Raw genomic sequence first — 26,614 nt, 5'->3', positions numbered from 1 at the left:
CCAATCAAATTACAAATTAAAGAACAACGTTATAAAGAAACAAGGTCTGTATGGAAAAGTTACAGTAGAAGTTCTGATGATAGCATTTAAGCCATCACAATACACAACCAGGAATAAACACCGTGGGAATTATGGTTTTTGAGCCTAAATTGTAACGTCAAAGTAATTTTATAAGATTGAGGGATGAATGAGAAAGGTGAGAGAAACACAAACATGTTGATTTATTTTCAGTAGAACGCACTCTCCTGCTACAAGGTTGTAAGTTCTGTTCAAATCCTATAACCATGTGTGGTTTTTTTTTTTTTTTCCTTTCCTGGTATATGTCAGGAAATAATACATGAAAGAAAAGAGATAATAGATAAACTGAACATCATAATGCTCACGAAATATAAACAAGGAATATATCTGGTTGTGGCAATTAAGAGATTTTAGTTTTCCTTTTGTAGTTACTGACATCATTTGGGTTTTTGACGTAATGATCCTGAAATATTTTTACACAAACATTTAAGGTACTATTCTTTTGGAAGGAAAGTGATTCAAGAACCTTGACTACTCACCCTATTGCTGTTTCGGTGTTAAACCCAACTAGATTTTTTTTTTTTGAACATCCAATGTCTTATTTTCTATATTCAAATCTATTTACCATTAAGTCCCTTCTAAGCTTTAGCATTGCATTCAGACTCATCATTTTTATTCTTAGAATTAATAGGTCCTCCAGTTAGTGGTTGTCAACCTTTCTTCAGTCTTTTTTTTTTAATATTTCATATATTTATTTGACAGAGAGCGAGAGAGAGAGAGAGAGAAATCACAAGTAGGCAGAGAGGCAGGCAGAGAGAGGGGGGAAGCAGGCTCCCTGCTGAGCAGAAAGGCAGAGGCTTAACCCACTGAGCCACCCAGGCGCCCCAACCTTTCTTCAGTCTTAAGGCCAGATAGATCACACTCCATCAGTCACTGTTCACTAGAGGAGGAGGCTTGGTGTCTTGGCTCCACCCCCATAAGGAAGTCACTGAGAACTCTGTGGGGAGGATATAAGGGAAGACTTTGGGAAGGGGAAGGAAAAAAAAACCTTCCGGGTGATTCTTTTCAGATCCCCAAGGAGAACTGTCTATACTGTGGTGAAACACTATAACAAAGTAAAACAGTTTTGGCAATGCAGTAATTTCATAATTGGGGAACTCTAATAATTTGACATATAATATATCCCATAGCACACAATACTACAATGCCATGATAACTAATTATAACATTCAGCAATTATGAGCTCTATTTCTCAGACCAATAGACCTTCCAAGGGAGCAGAAAAAGGTATTTGTAACTGCTAATTTAAAACTGAATTCACATATAAAACCACATTTTTCTGTGCCATTAATTTTCACTAAAAATAATATTTGGTCTTTTTTTTTTTAACTTGTTGTTACTTGTGCTGCCTCGATTTTATTGTTGCTGCTATCACACGGGCACATTTTTCATGGGCAGTGTGAGAAAAGCAGCACGATGCTTTCTAAATTCAGGTTTGTGGCACCTACACTACTCTGTTCTAATATTTGGTTGTCCTATTGATTTAAAATTTTCAAACTTGTTGGTCTTACTTGATTCTCAAAATGTTTGTGTCAGAAGGATATGCAAAGCTATGTTTTCCACTATCTTATTAAACTGTTGATAAAGCCGCAACATTCTATTTAAATGACAGTCTAAAATCTTATTGAACTATGTATATAAAACAAATCTGTGGGTACCACAGGGCTGTAGACACTTTTACTCATAATTTGATTGACAATTTCAAAATTATTCTGCCAGATTGGAGGGGGTACAAAGATGAGGGTAAAGGAAATGAAGGGAAATAAATAGAAGAATGATATATTTGAAATTGGCAGAATTTATACACAGACTGTATGAGGGCTTATGGCAGAGAAAGAAATTAAGGTTCACGTTTTGATTTTGGCTAAACTAACTGGGAAGAAGGGGACAGCATTTGAGATGGGGAAATCAAGATGATCAGGATACTACGGAAGAGTCACGGAAACAGCAGTTCACCTGAGCATGTTAGTGACATGCAAGCAAGACAACCAAGTGAAAGCAGCAAGTGGTCAGTTAGATAAATGAGCCTAGAGTGCAGAAAAGAGACTTAAGTGGAATTATATTGAAATCCAGTGAAATGGAGGAGGTGTCCTGGGACAAAGTAGGCAGTAAACAGGAGACTGAGAAGGAACAGATAGTGAGAAAAACGGAAAACTGGGTTCAGTGGGGTTTCCTGAAAACTAAGAAAGGAAAGTATTTGAAGAAAGGGGAACTAGTAAGTGGTCCATGAAAATGATATAAACAGACCAAGTATGACAATACCCAGAGGATGCCTATTAGACCGGATGACAAGGACATGTGAACTACAAAGAACCACGGATGAAATCCGCAGTCAGACTGGAGCAGGCTGACAAGGGGGACAAGGGGGGAAAGGGAGAGATCACGAAGGTCTACATTTCTTCTGAGTTTTGCAGTATAAGATAGCAAACAAATATGCTGAAGCTAAAAAAAGGCGAGACATATATATATCTTAATGATGAGAAGAGACTAGAGCAAGTTTGTATGTTGATGAAAAAGTAAAAGGGAAAAAATGTTGACTAATTAGAGAGAGGATAGCATGACAAATAAATCCACTGAAAGGCTGTTTTGGAAAGTCAGAAGATGACAAAAGGCGTAAGCTTTGAAGAAGTTGGCAGTTTTGCATGGGTGGTAAGTTGGTCATTCCTACAAATTCCCAAATCATTGTTCTCATATGTATTCAAATCCAGTACTAAAGTCTATTTACAAAACTTATGAAACTTACAGATGAATATTATCTAGGCTTCCTTTCCATTTTTTTTTTTTAACCTCTCAGGTTTAAATCAGAGAAATCTCAAAACTTTCTTCTGTCTAGAGACTTTTTTTTTTTTTTAAATTAAGCTTTTGGGTGCAAAATCCACCCTCAACGTGATCCAAACCCCTGTCTGAGCAGTTTTCCCACATTCTGGACACAGAATATCCCTCCAGCTAATCCAGTATGCTAAACCCTTAGTCCCCACCATGGTCAACTATCCCAGCCATCTCCCAAAGTCAAAATGTACCTACTAGTGGCTGAACTCCATGACCTACATGAACTGCCTATTCCTCAAAATTTGCTTCTTTATTTGAAGCTCCAAGTTTCAACCATAGTGTTAAGCCTTTAGGAAGAAAACTCTCTTGGCCAGTTCTTCAATTCGTGAAACACTCTCCTTCCCATAGCAATATGAGCAAAGTTAGTAACACAACCCTAACTCCACTAAATTGAAATTATTCCAGCATCTGATGTAATTCTCAAGATAAAAATTATTTTTGGGAATAATAAGAGTTACTGCTCTGGGGCCCCAGTCCACAAGGATCTACAGTAAATAAATAAATGTATTAGTTCTGTACCCCCTCAAGATACATTCACACTTTTTTTTTTTAATTGCAGAAAGGACTGTACCAGAGTTGTTTTAGGCATCGAGTAAACCAGAACTTCATACAAATATAAATACAAACATCAATGATAAGTAAAGACTTAATCTGGTTACCCTCCATATCCTCACATCACTTCGAAATGCAGGCATTCTACATGAGTACAATCTTATTACATAAATGAAATATAAGGTGAATAGAATGTAAGCCAATTGAATAAGTAATTATCCAGTGCCTATTGCAGATGGGCAATGCACATTTTCCTTCTTCAGAAGGTATAATCAGCCATACTTAATCATTAAAAAACAATATGCCAATCTTTTGGAAGAAATAAATCTAGAAGGAGACAGTGTCTCTTCTACTAAAATGATCATTTTTGAAGACCTTCCAAAGTGCAAGCATATTTACATAAACCGTCTCATTTAATCTCCAGCAGGTTTTTGGTGACAATGTATGTGGCAATAGGTCCTCCATGATGTAGCTGAACTACACGGTAATAAAGGTTAGGGGCTGGAAAATTATCAGGAATCTGTTCTCAGGCACTCATCTGCTGGAAGTCAACTGATTGCTTCCTAAAGGAGAAATGCATAAACAAGACTTCAAAGGGACACTGAGAACGAGAAGGATACAGTAAGAAATAAGTCTCTTCAAAGACTCCTAAAGAAAGGTGTTATGCTCTCACTGAGAGAAGTTTTAAATAAATGATGAATGAACTCTTTTCTTGATCTCTGTGACTCAGGGAATATGAAAACTAGCTTCAGAGCCCTGGTGATTAAAAACCTGAAGGGTCGTGATTTTTGTTGCTGGGTTGTAGGAGTTCCTTATGTATTTTCAAGATTCATCCCTTATCAGATAGATACATGGTCGCAAATGTTTTCTCCCATTCTGCAGGTTACCTTTCACTCTATTAATTGTTCCCTTTGCTATGAAGCTTTTTCTATTTTGTGTAGTATCACGTCTTTATTTTTGTGGCCTGTGCTTTTGGTGCTGTATCCATGAAATCGTTGCCAAAAACAATGTCATGAAGCTTTTCCTCGATGTTTCAGTCTAGGAGTCTTACAGTTTCAGATCTCATCTTTAAGTCTTTATCTATGGTACGACAAGTGTTGGCAAAGACATGGAGAAACTGGAATCCTTGCATGTTGTTGCAAAATGGTGCAGCCACCAACACAAGAGGCTATGAAGATAATTGAAAAAAATTGAAAGTAGAAGCACACAGGATCCAGCAATCCCACTTGTAGGTACATATCCAAAAGAATTAAAATCAGCATCTCAAAGATACTAACACCCTCATTTTCACTGCATTCTTATTCACCATAGCTAAGATGTGGAAACAACCCAGATGTTCATCTACAGAGGAATGGACAACGAAAATGTGGTGTATATAGCACCCACACTATAACTCAGCCTTTAAAAAGTAGGGAATTCAGCAATACAACAACATGGATGGAACTTGAGGACATGATGCTGAGTGAAATAAGCCGGACACAGAAAGACAAATACTGTGTGATTCCACTTACATGAAGTATCTAAAACAGCCAAATTAATAAACTCAAAGGCTGGAATGGTGGTTAAGAGGAGGTCAGGGGAGGGAGAAATGGCAAGTTATTAATCAACAGGCATAACATTCCAGCTAAGCAAGATAAGTAAGCACTGAAAATCTGCTATACGTTGTACCTGTAGTCAGCAATATTGTATTAAATTTTGTTCCAGAGAGTAGCTATCATGTTTCTTCTCACAAAACTTTAAAAATTTGGTATTCGGTTTAATGGATGTTTGCATTCACTTTTTCTTTACAAACTGGTGCAAATATCATTTATCTAGGTTTTTGACAACCCCTCCATGGTTGGAAATAGAGTCATTCTCCCTATTTCTGCATAAGGCACACTCTGCCTTAAGCTCAAGGGCTTTGGAGCCTGCAATGCACCAGGTGACAACAACCTGAGCAGAACCGTATTCTTCCATTGGAGCAATGACAGCAAACAGAAAAAACAACAGCCATGGGAGCTAGCAGATGCCCTCCAGACTAGGTGAACAACCATTCACGGACCTCTGGTCAACCCACTTGTGAACACATGGAGAAATCATGAGGTTTCTGGAAAATATCTTCCTTGGTTGAGAGACAGGGCTTACAGGAGCACAGAGAGACAATTACTGAGCAACTAACAAAAATAATTACGCTGGTAGAGAATACAAAACCAGGAGTTTTTAAATAAAGAAGGTGATATTCCAAAGGCTATTACTTTCTAAAAAGTGCACTGCAAGTTAGTGGCAAAGACAAAATTTGAAACGGATTTGCATAATTCCAAACTCAGTGTTCTGTAACTACGCCATGGCGGTGGGCAAATATATTCAGACATAAAACGTGCTGTTCAAATACATTTTTCACTATATCTCCAGTATAACTGACCATAATGTTTAGAGTAAAAACAGGTATCTCAAAACTAGAAGTAAGTAATTTTAAAAATTACATAAAGCCTACTCTGTGTTATGGATTGCCGACTAGACTACAATTTTCTTAGCAATGCCATCAGTCATAGTTCTTATCCTTAGGAAGTTTACATTTTAGTGCTGAAAGAAAGGAGAAAAAGGAAAATAATGTAGTGAGTACATTTTGAATAGGAATGCATACTGGGAATGAGGGGACTATATAAAACAGACAACAAATCCAAGACTGGGGGATCAAAACCAAGAGGAAATTGGAGAGATGGGGGAGACTTCTAGGCAGACATCATCAAAAGGTCTGAAGATGAAAGAAAGAAATAATGTGGCAGAGAAACGTCAAGCAGTTCACTGTTTCATGCTTGGAATTTTAGAATGATAACAGCTACTGGGGGATATTGCAATAGAAACTTAGGGAAAGTAAGACAGGGGCAGACAAAAGTATGCCATTTATGCTAAATGGAGAGTTACGGAAACTTTTTTAAAAAGGAAATAAAATGGACAGAAGGTTATACAGTAAATTCTTTGCAGACAGCGCGATATTTGTAAATTGCAGTGATTCATAACATTTACACATTTTTGTTCTTTTTTTAAATATCTCTTGTGGCTGAAAAATTAATATAGTAAACCCCATCTTAATGCAAATAAATTGGTGTCCAAAAATTTTAATAATATGCAGCTAAAATAATGGAGAAGTTAATGAAATCACTAGGTTGGAAAATTCTCTTGTGACAGCTAAAAGTTGGCACCAGCTGTGACAGTAATGAATTCTAACTTCAATGTCAATGAGGATGATTCTGGGTGCTCTAGATGGCTAGCATTTTTAGAACATTGGCACTGATTCCAGGAATCTCCCAATAATTTAGCAATGTTTTTATCAGTTCCACGTTAGGATACTAAAGCAGCAGATGGATCTTGAAAAATAGAGAGACCCACAATCCATCTCCCTGTTTCCTAAGTCAGTGATACCTGTCTTTGCAACTTCTCCCTCCCTTCCTGAGATAGGTGTCCAAAAACAAACAAACAAAAAAATTATAGCCCTATTTAAATCTAAGTTTGCAGTATCCTAAAAATACTGTCATGATGTCTTACTTTAGGGTACTGTACTATCATGTACTATCATGTGACCTTAGCTTTAACAGAAATAATAGAAAGTGAACTTAGGGAAGATTATTATTAAATATTAAAATTGTGAAAAATGACGGCACCTGAGTGGATCAGTTAAATGTGTGCCTTCGGCTCAGATCACCATCCCAGGGTCATGGGATCAAGCACCATGTCGGGCTCCCTGCTTAGTGGGGAGCCTGCTTCTCCCTCTTCCTCTGCCCCTCTGCCCTTCCCCACTGTTCCTGCTCTTGCTTGATCTGTCACCAATGAATAAATAAAAAATCTTAACAAAAATTATGAAAAATTAAACCAGTGTTATTGTATAGGTAATTAATGTACAAATATTTAGCTTCTATATTTCAATAGAAGGCACGGATTGCATGGAGCACTGGGTGTGGTGAAAAAATAATGATACTATTATGCTGAAAATAAATAAATGAAAAAAAAAAAAAGAAACAAAAGATAAGGGTTACCCACCTAGAATAACTAACCATTTAAAGCTCATGGTTATGGGGCACCTAGGTGGCTCAGTGGGTTAAAGCCTCTGCTTCAGCTCAGGTCATGATCCCAGGGTCCTGGGATCAAGCCCTGCATCAGTATCTCTGCTCACCAGGGAGCCTGCTTCGTCCTCTCTCTCTCTCTCTCTCTCTCTCTCTTTCTCTGATTCTCTGCCTACTTGTGATCTCTGTCTGTCAAATAAATAAATAAATAAATAAATAAATAAATAAAGCTCATGATTATTATTTTCAACTCTGCTATATTATAATGCTCTAACTATGGACATTCATATATATGCATAAACAAAAAGAGTAAGGCATCACAAACATGTCTCTTTCTCATGAAACTGGTTGTCCAGAATCTGGGGAGGAAATCAGTTTTGCTCTATGGCTCCTTTGCATCTATCTTCATAACGAGAATAGATGGACAAGACTCTTAAAAGAAAGTAGTAGTAAAAAGTGGAAGACATGTAGCAAAAATATATTAAAATATTTTATATTTTTCAACAGGGAAATTCCACCAAAGGAAGGAACTAAACAACAACAACAAAAACACGCAGATACAAAAACACACAAAACAAAAACAAAAAAATTAATCCACCCAGAGCCCAAAATTATTTTGGTAATCTACCAAATTCTTTCATTTAATTCACTTATTCACTACTATAGCATGCCACTTTCCCACTTTTTATTCCTGAAAACAGCTCTACCACATCTAGAACCTATACCAATTTATAACTTAGAACAATGTTGATCTTGATATGATGTAACCAAATAAATATGATATTTTTTACAGTTCACATATTCACAATTGTTTGTGCCTCAATCAACAGAAGAGACACAGTTCCATGAAATGAATAAGACAGATGAAATAATTAAATACCTAACACCCATACCTATTAATTTAACTCCTATAAACACAAAACTCTTAAAGCAACATTTCAAAAATTCAATTTGAGCAAAATGATTTTTTTAAGACACAAAAATAACGCTAAATTAGGAGAACCAAGTTAGCATGATTGACACTCAATAACATTCAGCTTCACCAGAAAAAATTTTCACCTTCTAATTTAGTTTCTCCGTAGAGCTGAAGCTAAAAAAGGCTCCTCAAATGTTTTATTTACTGGCCAATTTCTAGGCGTCTGTACTCAGTCTGCAAAGTAACAAGCTGATGCTAATAAGCCATACATAAAGATCCTACTTATTAAAATACAAATTAGGCACCCCTTATGTTTATACATGTGTAAGTACAATTAATATCGCAGGCTTAGTTGGAAACAAAATTGCTTAAGTTAACCAACCATGGCAAAGTAATCAAATGAGATTTCAAACGCAACTGGAAAAGATCCGTTCGGTAGAAATAACAGCAATTATTGCATGCAGAACAATTATTGCATGCAGCTCTCTTTTTTCTCTTCCCACCTGTCCTTAATAATTTGTCCATCATAAGTGACATAAAATGTCACCGTTAACACCCGTAATTTGCGTGGAGACCTGAAAGGCAGCTGGTAGATACAGCTTATTTACAAATATTAGTTTGAACTTGTAAATGCATGACCGCATAAATCTTAATCCATTTAGAGTGTATGCCCTTTGTTAGCTCAATTGTACATTCAATTGGGAACTGAGTGGCGTGGAGGGAGAGTGTGAATTACAACAGGGGCCTTTTCTGGTTGCCAACATTTTCAGCATTTTAGTGCTCTGCCTTTTGTTCTTGCTGTTCCTGAGATTTCGCTACATGAAAGAATAGGAAATGGTAATCAACATTTTGCCTAAGTAATATGAATGAATTTTGCCTACTTACACTGGAAGGAAGAATCCGACAATTGTATCTTTGGGAAATGTTAACATACCTCTTAGGAAATGATACCTGCCTTCTAAATCGCCCTACTGTTAAATTACTAATGGGTGGCATTAAAGAATTGTCACGGTGATACAAAGAGTTAAATATCTTAAAAGACAAAGGGATTATAAAATTTAAAAAGAGGGCCTTAGAGAATATGGTAGCATCTACCTTCAAATTAAACATTTTTTAGATATTTGGGTAAAGTAGTGATAGAATTTGCAATTATTTTGGGTAGTCTCCTAAAAAGAGATTTAATGTTGATTATATCTACTTTCTAGACAAAAATTTAAGTTTGATTTGTTTTATGACGTCGAAGGATTTGTTGACTCTTGCTACATAACATGCATTGAAGCATCATCTGGTTCATCAGGCAGAAAAAAAGGAAAAAGTGTGCCTTATTTTTGCAATATTTGAGTTTAGACAATCTGCATTCACATTCTCTTCTTTGAACATATAATAACATGATATTTCAAAGGGCTCTTGAAATATGAAGACTGTTGTGAAGACTGAATGTGGCTGGCACGGTTTAAGACATAACGTATAAATTCTCAGTGTGCAAACCGGGACAGTTTTGTGTTCTGTGCACATTGTTCACAATCCTTCCAAAAAGGTACTCAGGAAATGAGTTGACAGAGCTCTAAAGTGGACTAACTTGTTTTCCCTTTAACAATCTCTTTTGATGTCAATCAATATGTTCATAGGTCCTAAATAAATTGTGAAGTAATCTAGGGGGAAATTAAGAACAGAATTTGTCCAAGAATTCTGTTACACGGTGGTCACTATTTGCTAAGAACTCCTAATACTTACTGAGAAAACCATTTACTTTCTATTTAACCACGTAAGATTGAGTAATAGCTTCTATGTCATGGTGGACCAATGTGTCCTCTTGCATGACTGATCCCAGCAGTGTTACTCGGTGGGGACAGGCACCAAGAGAGCAGAGAACGGGGGTTACAGTTCAAGGTAAACTTTTTCACATTTTGACACCTGAGAAGTCAGAATACATCTTAAAATTGCTAATGCCTCATAACTTAATTGGCTTCTTTTTTTATTCCTTAGCAATACATAAATGATAGGGTGTCTTACAACTGATGATGGCTCAGATGCCATAAAATACGGTAGAATATGTTAACAGCCAACACAGAGTGAGAGTTTTTACATCGTGGACAAGGGTTGCCCATTACTTCTGCAAGGAGAAATAAATCATTGCCAAAATGTCAATTTAGTGTTAATCATTTGACAATATCAAGGGATTTACAATATATCTAGAAAAGAAACCCTTAAACCAGAAAGCTAGAACATAATAATTAAACCAAACAATAGCAATGATACCAATGATATAAATGGCATTACTATATCGCTGCTTGCCTCTTTATTCTTGACTACATTATTTCTCCTTAGGAAACTGAAACTGACCTATAATTAATAAATGGCTATTGAGAAATAGTACCTAATTCCAAAGAAAAATTTATGAACAGCAGTGGAATCAATATATTACAAAAGCTGATCTGTGTGAACTTAATGATTTTTTGAGTTCTAAGAATTACTCAAAATTTAAACTAAAACAACAGTAATCATACTAACTCAACACTAAGCAGAATAGAAGGTCGAGCTTTATACCCACTATGTCTTCACATTGCCTTTACAATGCCACTTTCGAGATGGAAGGAAAAGATCAATTTTTATTCAATATTAACTATTTTTATTTAATATTAACTAATCAAAAGGATATTTATTTGGACAAATTAGTTTGGCTACTTTTTGTCTATTGGATGTGTGGATAGATAACAACAACAAAAAATTCAAGTTTGTGTTCCTTTCATCTAAAAGAAACTAACAATTTGTAAATCCCTTCATTGGATGCACTTACAATTAGCCCTCAATACTCAAACTTATGTTTCTAAGTTAAACACCAATTTTTTTCTCTATAGATTATGAATGAGACCAATTATGTCTGATTATGGGCTAAGCCCGTATCTACATGACACCAACTCTAGCAATATGACCAACTGAGTAAAAGAACCAAACAAACTGACTGTAGTCAAATAGAGTCTCTAGCTGGTAGATTAGATATTTGGCTTAAGAAATATAAATTTCGGGAAAAGACAGTAACAATAAATAACATCAGAGGCATGGAAGACTAATCATTACCATATGTTATAAGTGAATATCATATCATGTAGCATATTTTCCTTTGATATACAACATAATCATGCTAATGCAGAGTAAAAGTGCTAATTCCTAATTGTGTTCTTTGAAGCACAACTTTCTTATCCACAATTTTGAGACTTCTGTTTTACAAAACATACAAAACTAATTTAATAACAACCAAGCTGTCACTCATACTCTAATTCTATTTTAAATATCCCCCAAATTAGTTATATGGAACTTTTCTATGATCAGAAACTAGAGAGATTTTCACTCTAAATGAAATAATTCAAATATGTAAGATAAACATTTCAACAATGAAGGGCAAATTTTTTTCACTATGCCCCTGACTGTAAGGAGACTGGCTGATTGACTGATTGATTGATTGGTGAGTTGAAAGGCTGGATACATTGATAGATGTATCAATAGATGTATGGATGCATGCACAGATACAGAAACAGAAGAAAGAAGATGGATGGATAGATAGATGGATGGGTGGATGGATACATAGAGAAAGAAGGAAAGATAGATGATAGATAAGATGGACAGATGGATGGATGGATAGATGGGAGGAAGAATGAAAGGACAGACAGAGGGATGGATGGATGGACGGACGGACGGACGGAGGGGACAGACAGACAAAATTCATTATGACGAGAATTTCTGCTATTTGTATAATTAGCTCAATAACTCGTGGGGTACAAGCTTATCAAAAATATATATGGAAAAGCTAGTATCAGTTAGAACTTCTAAAAGTAGGCCACAGTGAAAGAAAGATTGATTCTAGCTAAAGTGGAGCAAATTAAATTTTACAATGTTTAATACACTCATTCTTACTTCAGTCACACTGCCCACCACCAAGGTGATGGTAATATGCACAAAACTTCCTACAAACTCCCAAGTTGTTAAATGCATCTTGTTTTTCAATTGGTGTATCCATCATATCTACAGTGGTGATTCAGATATTATAATGTAATTCTATCTGGATGTAATTAACTTTACAAGTAACTTTGATTATAGGAGAACATTTCAAAAGACTTATTTTAATATGGAACATAAGCAAGAACATTTTGACTAACTTACTGGCCCTGACTACCCAAAAGCAAACTTTTTAGAGGAACAAAATATAGCACAGTTTTGGTCTTAAAACATGAAAGATTCTATCACTAAAAAAATGTCACCCTAATCATAATAGATCAAGCACAAAATGTCACTCAAGTGCTTAAAAAGGGTCCTTACCGCAAAATCCTCTCTCCACTGGTGGGCTGCTTGAACCTTCTCTGCTTCCAAGGCCAAGCGCTGAAAAGGAAACATCGTATCTTAGAATTCAAATGACCACATGCATATATACTTGTGAATACACAAAACACTAAGATTTTCAAATCAATTATAAGGACAAAAAAAGCAAAAGAAACTCCTTATTCATGAATCATAAATTCCCAATCATTTAGTAATCTAACCTACTAAAGCTGATATATGTGTATTTACTCAAGTAGTATGAATAAACAACTATTCCTGAATAACATGGTTTATTACCTCTGTTGTCATCAGAGGATGTGGACACCGGGAATGCCTGCTTTCAATGACTAGCATTTCAGCTTCAGAGAAAGCTTTAATAAGTAGATTATATTCATCTTGGTAGAACCCCATTTTTTGTAAATACCTTCATAGCATATATTTTTATATACATAAAAAGGAAATGATAGTGAGAGACCAATATGGGCTCAATGCCATCCTAGGCATCTTCTTAACAACATATTATGGTTTTTGTCTTGTTTTGTTTTTTACCAAAAGCCATCAAAATGAGATAATTTTCTTTTTGCTGAAGTACATTTTTATTAGTTCTTCCAGAGATAATCTGTGAGTACCCAACTGTCACAAGCTGCATATCTGAAAATAGCCTTATGTCATACTTGCTCTTGTAATTAATGGAGTTCAAAATTTCTAGCCTGACTTTTCCTTTAGCACGTTTAAAACGTTATTCCATCAAGTTCAGTTGGAGATAAAATGTCTGTTGTCAGTCTGCTAATCACATTTTATAGACAACTCTATTTTTTTTTTTCTTTCTCTAACAGTTTTCAGATTTTTCTCTTTGTATGTCTCAGAGTTACTATCACGCTGTGTGAGAAGCTTTTACAAGACACAGTGACATTTAGTGATAACACAGATCTGAAACCAGACCGCCTGGATTGAAATACCAACCCTGCCGCATACTAGCTGGGCACACCTGGGAATTTTCTCAGGTGAATAATAGCAAAGTAGGCTCCTGGGTGGCTGAAAGTATTAAGTGAGTGATTTAATGTGCAGTGCTTAGAACAGTGCCTGGTTGACAGTGAGGAACACAGATGTGAGCTATCTAACTTCGATTATTATGATTCATTCCATTTGCACTCCACATCCCTTTGAGAAATGACTCAATGTTAAGTTCAGCAGTAGCCTGCCCCCAAGCACAGCTAGGAGACGACGGCAGAAAGAAGAAGAACAGAACAGTAAATACAGTAAATATAAATATTAAACTCATTCTTAAGAAACAAACAATCAGGCTTAGGTTTTAAAAAAGTATAAATCTTGTAATGGATTACTGGTTCACGTTTTGATCTTTCACTGTGAACTACACCTCAGCGAGGGCTCTTCCAAAGGAGTCCAGACTGTACCTTGATAACGGAAACATATCTTTATGCCAGTTTTTATATTAGTTACTGATTTGGATGCCCTGTTATGTAATACTATGATCAGTTCACTTGTGAAGCTATTAAGTAGGTATTACTGATGACTATAAAATACTGCCAAATGGGAGATCTACAGTTAGGAATTCCTAAGCTGAATTTAAAAGAAAACTTCTCCAGTGTGCTTAAAATGACAATGGTTTCAGTTTATCAGCCAGTACGCAAACACAGATTAAAAGAAGAGGTAGTAGGGGCACCTGGGTGGCTCCGCTGGTTAAGCACCCAACTCTTGATTTCAGTTCAGGTCATGATCTCAGGCTCGAGAGATCCAGCCCTATGTCAGGCTCCACAATGAGCATAGAGCCTGCTTAAGATTCTCTCGTCTCTCTCTCTCTCTCTCTCTCTCTCTCTGCTTGTGTCCCTCTATTGCTGTGTCTCTCTCTCTCCCTCTCTCTCTCTCTGTGTCAAATAAATAAATAATCTTTAAAACAAACAAACAAACAAAAAAACACAATACTTCTGAAAATTCAAATTCAGTTTGAAAATGTTGCAGAAAGTTAATAAAAATTAGGTAGAAATAGAAGCAATGTCTCTGTAGGAAAACTTTAGGATGGGAAGATAAAGAAAAGACAAAATGAGAAAATAAACCAGAAGTCATATTCTTTTTTTTTTAAGATTTTATTTATTTATTAGACAGACAGAGATCACAAGTAGGCAGAGAGGCAGGCAGAGAGAGAGGAGGAAGCAGACTCCCCGTTGAGCAGAGAGTCCAACGTGGGGCTCGATCCCAGGACTCTGAGATCATGACCTGAGCCAAAGGCAGAGGCTTAACCCATTGAGCCACCCAGGTGCCCCCAGAAGGCATATTCTTGACAAAATTCAGAATACAAGTCTTCATTTTTAACAGGCAATACATGAAGAGCTAAATGTTCATATGTACAGGATGAATGACATTTTGAGACTTTAAACAAAATACTGGGTAAAACTTACATAAGTTAACTAAGTTTTTTGACTAAGAAAGATTAGAACTCTAAAATGTCTTTATGTCTTAGAGAGGAATGTTAAGATTTTTCTTTGCACAAAACACAGAAGGAGGTCGCCATTCCCACAGACAACACACTAGAGGACATTCTCACCCACAGAGCCATAACATGCTTTTCAGAGCTCCAGCTCTAACTACCGCATTGCTCTCTATGCTGGAGAGCATAAGAAAGTACAACTTAATTGATCTGACCCTGAATCACATGGCTTATGATATGAATATAATCCATGTTTATAAGCTATAATGACAGTAAGTGTCAGTTAATTAGTTCTAGAAAAAAAATTAAAAGGGATGAACAATGGCAAAAGACTTCCAAAAGACAATTCTCCTAGGAGGAGAGACCAAGTCAGCTTTATTTCTTTACTGATATATATTCCCTTATTGATATATGTATATATCAATATAAAATCAATAAAAAAACATAAAAAATATTTTTAAACACTCATTTTATAAAGGAATGTCATTTATTGCAAGATTCTAAAATGGTTCTAGAAACTTAACAATGTAGTTATGTGTAAGAAAAAAAGGTATTTTGAAAGATTTGTTTGAAGCTTAAAAGTTGCTAAATTTTATATCCCCAGCTTAGAAACCTATAAATACATAATCATGAAAATGCACTACTTTCCTCATGCAAAATTTAATGAAATATTTTTCATCTAGTAAATTTCATGATAAAACATAAGACTGAACTTTACACTTACAGAGTGTCTTGGGGACCAATAGCTGATGATGGTGCTCTTTCCTGTGGCAAAAGACCAGCTAGCCACGACTTGTAGAAAACTGACATGTCTTCTGGACACTTCAAGTCCTTAATTAACTTCTATTCTGGTCAAGTGACATTTTATTTTTAAGGCCAATGATCTACAGCTAAATGCCATGGGCAAATTGTGTTAAGACTGATAAAATTCCTACCTAATAAAATGTGAACATTTGCTCAGTATATGACTCACTATGTAACTACAGTTATGGCCACAGTGCCATCCTGTAACAATAACTTAATTCAGAATAAGGAAAATGTGTTTTTCCTCATTTAATTTATAGTACAGTTTAATCTAGTATCAAACATTAAAACCAGACCAAGTATAGACAGATACAAAAGACTCAACTCAGCATAAATACCTTTGAGAGAAGATAGAAACAATTCTGCTCTTATTAAGATAAGTCAGATAGATTAAATGGCTTTATCATAAATGATACAGCATACGTTATATGAAAATTCCTTGGGTATAGAACAGTAAGTATATATACAATGTCATGGATGTATTACTAATATATACATCCCTACCTACCTATTGGTTTGAGCATTTAAAACAAAAAATCATTTCAAGACTATTTTGAGGACTCATAAGTTTAACAAAATGACTTTAAGCCTTCTGATTCTAAAGCTTATACTCAGACTACAAAACCAAACAAGTCTCCATTTAACCCATTAAAAATATTAACATCACCAGACATTCAGAGAATATATAAAGATATAATAGTACCAAAACCAGAAACACTGGTAGAAAACTATTACATGCTAATGTAAAATTTCCCAGCAAATTTTTGGAAATTGCTGAAGACAAAAAACAAAACAGCACAAAAAATCATATATCAGCTGAGGAGTGGTCTTTACATAGGTCTTGTCCTCAGATCCTGAGAGAACACTGCTAATCAAAGAAAAAGGCTTTTGATATGCAGTGATCTGTAAGGAAAAAAAAGAAAGAGATGAAGAAGATGAAGAAGAAAAGAAAGAAACAGAAATAGAGAATGGGAGATGTTTATCAGATCAGAGAAAGACCAGCTCCCTTGAAGGCCTATTCATTCTCAGCCTTCACTTTTTGTCATATCCTTATCTCTTCCACTAGCACTGAATTCTGTCAGGTGATATGAAAGTCTAATACAAGCAGTATAATTATACAGTGTATACTGAAATAATTCTATCATTCCCTTTTATAATACCTAAATATGTTTTCTCTTGGAATAGACTATTTTCTAAACCTGCATATTATAAGGTTCCTAGACTGTTCGTTAATTGCAGATGAAAACTAAAAGTTTTTTGAAATATTTAATTATAAAGAATTTTCTTTTAATAGCTTTGAAAGGAAACCTTCAGGTATCATCTGACAGTTCAGTTAGATTCCACTAATGTCGACACTCATGTTAATATCAAGAATGGCTTAGAAACCTCATTCAAAGAAACATCTCCAATTCAAAACAATTTCTTTGGCCGGTCGATGTCAAGATTTTTCTTTCTAAGAAAGAGGTAATTGATGAACACAATAGACTAATCTAAGTAAAATATGCAAGCTAATGTAATTACTGTACAAATACTTAACACCCCCTAAGGATTAGCCATTTATTGTGTTCTGCCTCTCTTGACAATTTTTTAATTACTCTAATGCGTTTTGCTTATCTTCATCAAAAATGTTTTTAACATATTAAAAGAATCAGAATAATCATTTCCATGGTCTAACATTACCTTCTGAAAACAGCAGACCTGGATGAATGAAGAGACTTCTATGTTTGCTCCTACAGGTACAGACGATTACGCTGAAGGTATAATGTAATGGGCACGAACTTTTCAATCAAACAGATCTGTTTCCAGATCTGGTGCTGCTATTCACTAACTACGGGATTTTTGGCAATGGACTTAACATTTTTCAGCATTTTAAGAATAATATCTACCTTCATATTTTCAATTTCTAAGCTAAATAGCTAGCACATTAGAAACTCAACGAAGTTTGCTTCTTTTTAAATCTTTCAAATGTAACTTCAAAGACTAGACTGGGTTAGAACTATAATCACTGATGACCAATTCAACATGGACATATATGAGTGAAATGAATGGGAACATCTTAACAGTCCCTACATTTTCACTGTATTTTGCCCTAAATAAAATCTCTTGCCTACAGAACCACATGGTGGTCCAAATGCAATTCAGGGGATATAGTGATTTAATACAGTAGACAATAAAATGAGCTCAATTTTATTTTAATTTATTTTTGCCATAAACAGAATGAGAAAGAGAACAGATCATTAATGTTCTGCTTTCTTACCTCATTTCTTGAAATATTAAAAAAAGAGAGTTAGGTGTAACTCACTTTACTTGAATTACAAGTAGTAACTTGTACTTATAAGTACTTACAAGTACTTGTACTTACAAGTAGTAATTCTACTTGAGTTACTTGAGGTGAAGACCTCAAGTAGACAACATCACACTTTCATATCTAATACAGTGTTCTACTTCAAAGGTAAAAAAATGTACTTCTCTTTCCAATATCTTTAGCCAAATAATGGGAAACAAGGCAGTGTTTCTTCTTCACATAAAACAAAGCATAAACAATTTTACTTAAATTGATATAAATACATATGTCCCACAGGATCTATCAAAGTTCTTGAACAACTTACTATATCCTGGTGAACAAAAATACCACTATAAAAATTTTAACATGTAGACAAATTGCTATATATATATATATATTTTATATATATATATATATATAAAATATATATATATGTATTTTTTTTAAGTCACATCTACTAAACTCTTTGAAAAAGATCTATTGGCTGAAGAAGTCAGGTTGGAAACTGGAATTTAAGATTGAAAAGTTATAAAATTTGAATAGACTAACCAAGATGAGTTAAATGTGGCACATTTCAACACTTGATTACTGTGATCACTATGTAAATACCCATCGTGACTGGGAGGAAGACATATAGTTAGGATATATAGTAGTATATATAGTAGTATATATAGATAGACAGACAGACATATATAGGAGATAAATAGTAAGGATTTATTGAATATAAGTATATTCATTATACTCAATATATTGAATTTTAGTATATTCACATTGAAGATATTCAATATATTATATTCAATACTTTTATTCAATAAATACTTATTAAATACTTGCTGTACTAGAACTGTAATGTGAATAAAAATACAGGACATATTCCCTACTTTTAAGGTGTTTTTATACACATCCCTAGATCATATATTATAAAACCAGCACACACACACACAGACACACAAACACACACAAATAGGTCACATCATCAGTGTTTGACAGATGTTTTCTTAATGGTTACAAAATACATACTTCGTTAATTTTACTTTATGTCAGTGGAATCTGTCACATGGAGAACACATTTTTTAAAGTAGTGCTTTTATCAAAAATGGAAATACCTCAAATAACAGGACAGATTCTAAAAAGAATGTGTACTCCTGGACATTGACACTTAGCCATGGGTCTTTTTATTTGTTTGATCTTAGGGGGAGATGAAAAATACTGAAAGCATGGGGAAAAAAAATAGTCTGAAATCCATTACTCAGTATTCATCTTTATGTTTAGGTTTGCTTTAAAACATTTTATACACAAAACACAATATTAAAAGTAACCTTGATGTTCTCTTCATTCACCTCCCCTGACCAATTTCCCTACCCAGAGCAATCTGTATAAGGCATGGATCTTTATCCTTTGGCATTGTTTGGCGTGTATTTTTTTTTTAATAGCATAAATGTTATCTGTGGTTGACACTATGGATTCTTCTTTCTAATTAATAGTTTGCATGCAAGTTGAACGCCAAAGAGAAACTACCTGCTTTAAGAGGGTGGGGGGGATTTGTCTGAGGAGAGACCCATGACCCTTGCAAGTGATGGCTAACACTAAAAATGAGAATCAATTAATGTCAATGAGTTTTGACAAATGGTTTTAGAAAGTAAAGATAATGCCTAGAGGGGAGAAGAATGCTCAGGGAAACAAAACCAGAGCTATTTCTAAGACCACTTTTTAGCACCAAACCTCTATGCATCTTCACCAACAGAACATACGTATTCCTTCTTTCCATCAAGGGACCATCATTCCTTCTGCACAAGCGTTACACAAGCGGTTTGAAAGGAGCTAAATCAACACGTAACCAAAACTACTTTTCAAAAGACATGTCGATTCCCTCTCACTATGGAGCTATGGGTTACTAAGCCCACGTTGACAAAGATAACCAAAATGCTAGGGCGCCTGGGTGGCTCAGTCGATTAAGCGTCTGCCTTCAACTCAGTTCATGATCCCAGGGTCCTGGGATCCAGCCTGCATCAGGCTCCCTGCTCAGGGGGAAGTCTCCTTCTGTCCCCTGGTTTGTGCTCTCTCTCTTGCTCACTCTCTTTTTATCTCTCAAATAAATAAATAAAATCTTTTAAAAAAAAGATAACGCTGTTTTTATGTTTTACTTATGCTTGCTTAAAATACATTTTTGGAGAATTCCTGCTTTTGTTTGACGACATGAAACATGAGCACATAATTATAATCATTGTCTTTTTTCCAAACTCACTTTTGTTATTCTAGCAGAGCAATCTCAAATTGATTCCAAGATGCAAAAAATTATTTATTATAAAATTTTATTTTAATTTAGAAAAATAAATTCCAATGATTGGAAAATTCTAATAGACCCTGATAAAATAGCTTAGCACAAGTCCTTCTATTTGAGTTTATGGAGGAGAAAAAAAAAAAGGAGTTTGCACCTTGACTATTTATAATGAGAAACAGGTTACATAATATGTAACTTTTAATATATAACATTGATTAAAATTATTCATAAATAAACTGACCAAGTAGAATAATGTATGTGGTCTTATTATTTAAGTCTTTTCAAATATTTTAATACTTCTGTAAATACTGGAATTATGACATAAAGGAATTATGAAAATCAATAGTAAAACATTAATTTGTGACTATATTAAGCCAAATTAAACATAAATCTCATACTGTATAAGATGCAAGTAAGGCTACAGATTAATTCTTTTTGATAGCCTATCATTTTCTTACAATTGATTTGATTCCAGGTTATGTGAAATTAAAGTTTCATAATACAAACACTATTTCTCTTTCAAGTGCAAGCTTTAAGGGAGTATAATATATGCAAACCATATAAATAAAAGCTGTTGAAATCAAGCCACTCATCATTTACTCTTCTATTAGTGAGACCAGGGAAGAATAAATCTTTTGGAACATGGCTTCTGGATCACATTGTATAGATTTCAGTCTGGATCTGCTATATTCAGAAACTGCTTTTGAAATGAACCACAAAGCTTTAAGTCTAATCTTTGGAGATGTAATTAGCTCCAAATAAACTGGCAGACTCTTGGAACACAGAAGACGGGCTAAAGGAGATGTCATCTGGTAAGAACAGCAAAACTCCTTTGAGTCGTAGGGAAAGTAAATAATACACAACTGGTAATTATCATTACCTTTTCCCTGTTTTTTTGGCTCTACAGCACAAAACAGTAAAATAAAAAGATTGTTCAAGTGAATTAATTTCTGTATCAGCTCTCCACATTGAAACCTGCAAAAAGTCACCAGATGGGTTTCTTCAACACACCGCATACAAACCCACTCAATCCCACCACCACCCAAAGATTCTGATTTCTATACATGGTGTCATTACCAGTATCTACACGTTTAGTACACCTTTTCCTGGGACTAATCCTTGAAACCACCCCCCCCCCGAGAGGAAAACATTTGTAGCTATCTTAGACATATGGATTTAATTACTCTTGGAGAAATGCTGTCTTAAATAGAGTATAATTTAATGGAAATCAATAAAAATAACACACTGCCTTTGATGAGTGCCACACAAAGTTGTGCTCATCTTCCTCGGTCCTCTCTCTCTCTCAATAGACCACTAATGTGAGTTCATTACATGTGGAATGCAGTTCTTTCATATCAGTCCACCTCCAACATCTCACAAAACGTGTAGCAAGAGCAGGCACTCAATTAAATGTGTGTGAAAATGTGGGAATAATCATTTCCAAGTATTTTCGATGTTTTTATCCAGTTGCTTTTAAGACTTAAACGTAGGTTCACTAAATTATCATCATTCATTATCGTGGTACTTTGAGAGGCCACAGAAGCTGTCTTCCTACATCACAAGCATCTTGCTAGATTAATACATCATTACTTAATTCACCAAAAATTGCTGGATTAATTCATCATCACCTAATCCTTAAATATATTAATAGAATTTGCCTGTGGATGCGGTAGGGATCCAGTGTCCATGTGATTGCACTCTAGAATTCCAGAATTAATCTACAATCAGTGGCCTTATTCTCTGACAGTTGAGCACCAATGCAGACTCAGAAACCAAGAAATAATCAGTGTGGAAAAGAAAGAGAATTTGACTGGCGCAGCAGAGGAAAGAAAAGCAGCAAAAAGGCAGTTTCTAAAACTAGTCTAGCCCTATTCTTGCTGATAATCTGCTCCCGAGTCCCACACAGTTAAGGAATACCATCAAGGTACTTACATGAGGAAATCCTATACTCAGGTCATCCAAACATCTCCTCAGTCGAGATCTGAATTCTATTAAATACATCATGCTAACACTTTGCCGACCAACAAACTGCCTACAAATATATCAGATACCAAATCTAAGTCATCCTATGTTGGTCATTTTACGTCCCTAAGTAACCTCACAACTACACATCCAGCCTTTATTTTTCACTACTGAAAACCACAGAAGAACAGAAGATCACAGTACGGTGAAAACAGCCCTACCACCCATTAGGATGTGACCAAGTACTAAGTTAAATAACACCTTTTTCTTTTTTCTTTTTTTTTTTTTTTTTTTTTTTTTTAAGATATCATTTGTCAGAGGGAGAGAGACAGAGGAAAAAAAAAAAATACACAAACGGGGGGGTGGGAGATGGAGAAGCAGACTCCCCGCTGGGCAGGGAGCCAGATATAGAGATCAGTCCCAGGACTCCGAGACCATGACCCGAGTCGAAGGCAGACGCTTAATGACTGAGCCAGCCAGGTGTGCCTAAATAACACCTTTTTACCTCTATTTTCTAAACTATAAAACAAGGATTATAGTAGCACATATATCATGTCATATGTAAGAATGATTATAAAGTCCTTAATAGGGGTGCCTGGGTGGCTCAGTGGGTAAAAACATCTGCCTTTGGCTCAAGTCATGGTCCCAGGGCTCTGGGATCGAGCCCCACATCGGCTCTCTGCTCAGCGGGGAGCCTGCTTCCCCCTCTCTCTCATGCCTGCCTCTCTGCCTACTTGTGATCTCTGTCAAATAAATAAGTAAATAAAATCTTTTTTTTTTAAAGATTTTATTTATTTATTTGACAGAGATCACAAGTAGGCAGAGAGGCAGGCCAAGAGAGAGAGAGGAGGAAGCAGGCTCTCCGCAGAGCAGACAGCCCGATGCGGGGCTCGATCCCAGGACCCTGGGATCATGACCTGAGCCGAAGGCAGAGGCTTTAACTCACTGAGCCACCCAGGTGCCCCAGTAAATAAAATCTTTTTAAAAAAATAAGTAAATAAAATCCTTAATAGATGGAAGCTACCGCAAACTTAAAAACTGAAGTACAAAAGCAGTTAAGTGACTGAAATTATAAAGTTAATAAGCTGAAAATCCTGAGGTTGTTATCACCAAGAAATAATATACATATTTCACTACTTAAGAATGAAAAATTCAAAAAAAAAAAGAGTGAAAAATTCATCTTAAATTCTTTCTGGAATAAAGAAGGTCATCAATAAGGTGTAACTTCGCTGAGACTAGAAACATCAAAAGGGTTTTGACTGGTCCTCTGAGTTTGTCCTGCTTCCAATCACCATGCTGGGAGACAATTCTCCATAGGTCTATCATGTTTCTGCATGTCATGGGAGCAGAGGAAGGGAGAGCCTCTGCTCCAGAGTATCTTTTCTAGAACACTTGTATAGCAAACAGCCTTGGAAGACAGAGGGAGTACCTCCCTGCAGGGTGGAAAACAGAGTTATTTGTTGCTCAGGGAAATAGAAGGCAAAGTTAGACAGGTTTGCTGGTAAGCTCCCTTTAAAAGATTGGGATCTCCCACGCCAGGCTTCCTCAGCTATAAAACAAACTCACAGCATATGAGTATCCATCTGGGCTACTCAGCATGGCCCCACTGGACTTAGGGTCAGGAGAAACTCATGTGAACAAGGTACCCATGCAGTCTGCTGTGCTGGGAGTCACCAAGGCCACTGCATCTGATTCAAGGGAGTCTCTGAATCCCTGACATTGTGGTTAGCTATCTTTTTGGTGTGGAAGAAGAGTAAAAATCTCAGACCTTCTATATTTCTTGACCCACCACATCTGGTTGCATCTGCTTCCATAAAAAATGGTCACTGGTTCATCTCCATACCTTCAAACTCTCTAACTGATGTCATATTTATTTTATCCTCCATTCTTTGCACAGCATGCATTTTCACCCTGCTTCAGAGTCCTGGTGTCTCTAGAACAGTGCTTCTCAAAGTGGGCCCAGACCAGCAGGAGCAACATCGTCTGGGAACTGGTTAGACAAGCAAATTCTCAGATCCCACCCTAGGCCTGTGGAATTAGAAACTCTTGGGGTAGATCCCAGCAATCATGGTTTAATAAGCTCTCCTGGTGATTCCAACGAACACTACAGTTTGAGAAGCATGGCTCTCAAAAAATAAGAACAAAAATAAAAATTCATAGCATTGTTTAACAGAAGTTTGTGTTAGTTTAGTGGCAAGCTCTTATAGCTGTGGGAAATAAAACAACAAATATTTGTTCTGAAGTCCCTTTTCGACAAATATGTTGACTGTCAAATAAAGCATAAAGCACAAAAGTCTATACAAGGCAGAAAGGGGGAAATTACTATAATAATAATAAAATGCTCAAATCTTCATGGAAATCAGATAATATAGAAGAACAACCACTTTATTTTTTTTAAAAGATTTTACTTATTTACTTGACAGACAGAGATCACAAGTAGGCAGAGAGGCAGGCAGAGAGAGATGAGGAAGCAGGCTCCCTGCGGAGCAGAGAGCCCAATGTGGGGCTTGATCCCAGGACCCTGGGATCATGACCTGAGCCGAAGGCAAAGGCTTTAACCCACTGAGCCACCCAGGCGCCCCTAGAACAACCACTTTAAAAGAAGGAAAAGGGGTTGCCTGGTTGGTTCAGTCAATGGCATATGCAACTCTTGATATTGGGGTTGTGAGCCCCACATTGGGTATAGAGATTACTTAAAATGTATTTAAATGAATAAATAAACAGAAGGGAAAAGATCTGGAAAGGCCACTTTTCACTCACACATACTTTGTGAGAGGCTCCACCTGTCTTTAAATCTATAAATGTCTCAAAGTTCATGTGGATCTCATTAGTTTACGGAAAGAGCAAAGACACAACTTAATTGAAAATGATGCAAATTGATGTAATAAAAGATGCATGCCAGATGGAAAAGTGCCCTTGAAAATTCTTTTTTTGGTATTTTATTTCTCCCTTTTTTGTTTGTTTTTTAAGAAAAAACAGAGAGCGAATCTAAAGACTTCAGTTCCTCAAAGATCATAAAACCGGAAGCAAGAATACAAATAAATACATACAACAAAAAACCATATACTTATAATTTATCATTAGCTTCATTTACTCACACATATAAGTTTATACATGTAGTAAAAAAGTGAGGGAAAAAAAACAAGATTAACAGGAAGGGCACATAAAAACATTTACCACATTGGGGGCACCTGGGTGGCTCAGTTGGTTAAGCATCCAACTCTTGATTTTTGGCTCAGGTCATGATCTCAAGGTCATGAGACTGATCGCAGAGGTGAGCTCCACACTAAGCATGGAGCCTGCTTAAGGTTTTCTCTCTCCCTCTCCCTCTGCCTCTCCCCCCGACCATGCACACTCCCACTCTTTCTCTCTCTCTCTTTAAAAGAAAAAAAAAATCAAACTTATTTTGCTAGCTTAGAGTGGAAACTGACTTAAAACTAACTTAAAAGGTTCATCCTCTTAGCAAAGGATCATTTCTTTTTGCATATATGATTTAACTTTCAACATTTTATAACCCCTAAGTGTTGACCACTATATTTTCCTTGCCTTAGTTTAAGAGTTTTAAAACAGTCTAATTTATTAACTTTCCAAATCAACTCACAGACAGCCATCCACTACCTTCCACTGCACGCAAGCCACTCTTCGAAAAGATAACTGACCCGGGCAGCTACTATATATACGTTTTAATCACCAGTAAATGCAACAACATCTTAATATTATGTGGTAACAAAAAATATTACATAAAGTGCTCCCTCAGCTGGTCTGAATACAATGCTGAAATTAGTTTTTACTTTGAGTTAAAATCTTGTGAAACGCTTATTCAAAAAACTCAGGAAACCATAAAACACTTATTGATTTTGGAAACAAGAGACAAGTTATTTAATTTCTCTGCACTTCCATCCTTCATCTGTAGAACAGAAATAATAATACCCATTTCACAGACTTGTTTAGGGATTTCATGATTTTTACAAAGCAAATACAGCCATGACATCTCTGTTAACAGTAGCTATTATGAATCATCAGGAAGGGGAAAAAGGAGTCATTCCTTTATTTCACTGAAGGTTATAATCAAACAGGAATCCATTACTATGGTCTAAGTGTACAGCGA

General features: G+C 35.8%; 1 protein-coding gene across 6 annotated transcripts in view; it reads right to left on the bottom strand.

Annotated features, from left to right (window-relative positions):
- Positions 1-26,614, bottom strand: part of CACNA2D1 (calcium voltage-gated channel auxiliary subunit alpha2delta 1) — a 514,151-nt gene that overhangs the window by 224,302 nt on the left and 263,235 nt on the right. For all 6 annotated transcript variants that reach the window (XM_032303892.1, XM_032303893.1, XM_032303894.1 and 3 more), the window contains exon 4: positions 12,730-12,789. In XM_032303892.1, coding sequence (XP_032159783.1) covers positions 12,730-12,789 — 60 coding nt within the window. The remainder of the gene's footprint in view (positions 1-12,729; positions 12,790-26,614) is intronic.

This window comes from Mustela erminea, chromosome 11, assembly GCF_009829155.1.
Source record: "Mustela erminea isolate mMusErm1 chromosome 11, mMusErm1.Pri, whole genome shotgun sequence".
In the NCBI taxonomy this organism is placed as follows: Eukaryota; Metazoa; Chordata; class Mammalia; order Carnivora; family Mustelidae; genus Mustela; species Mustela erminea.
The sequence above is the reverse complement of the archived record's forward strand: the minus strand, read 5'-3'. Positions and strand labels throughout refer to the sequence as shown.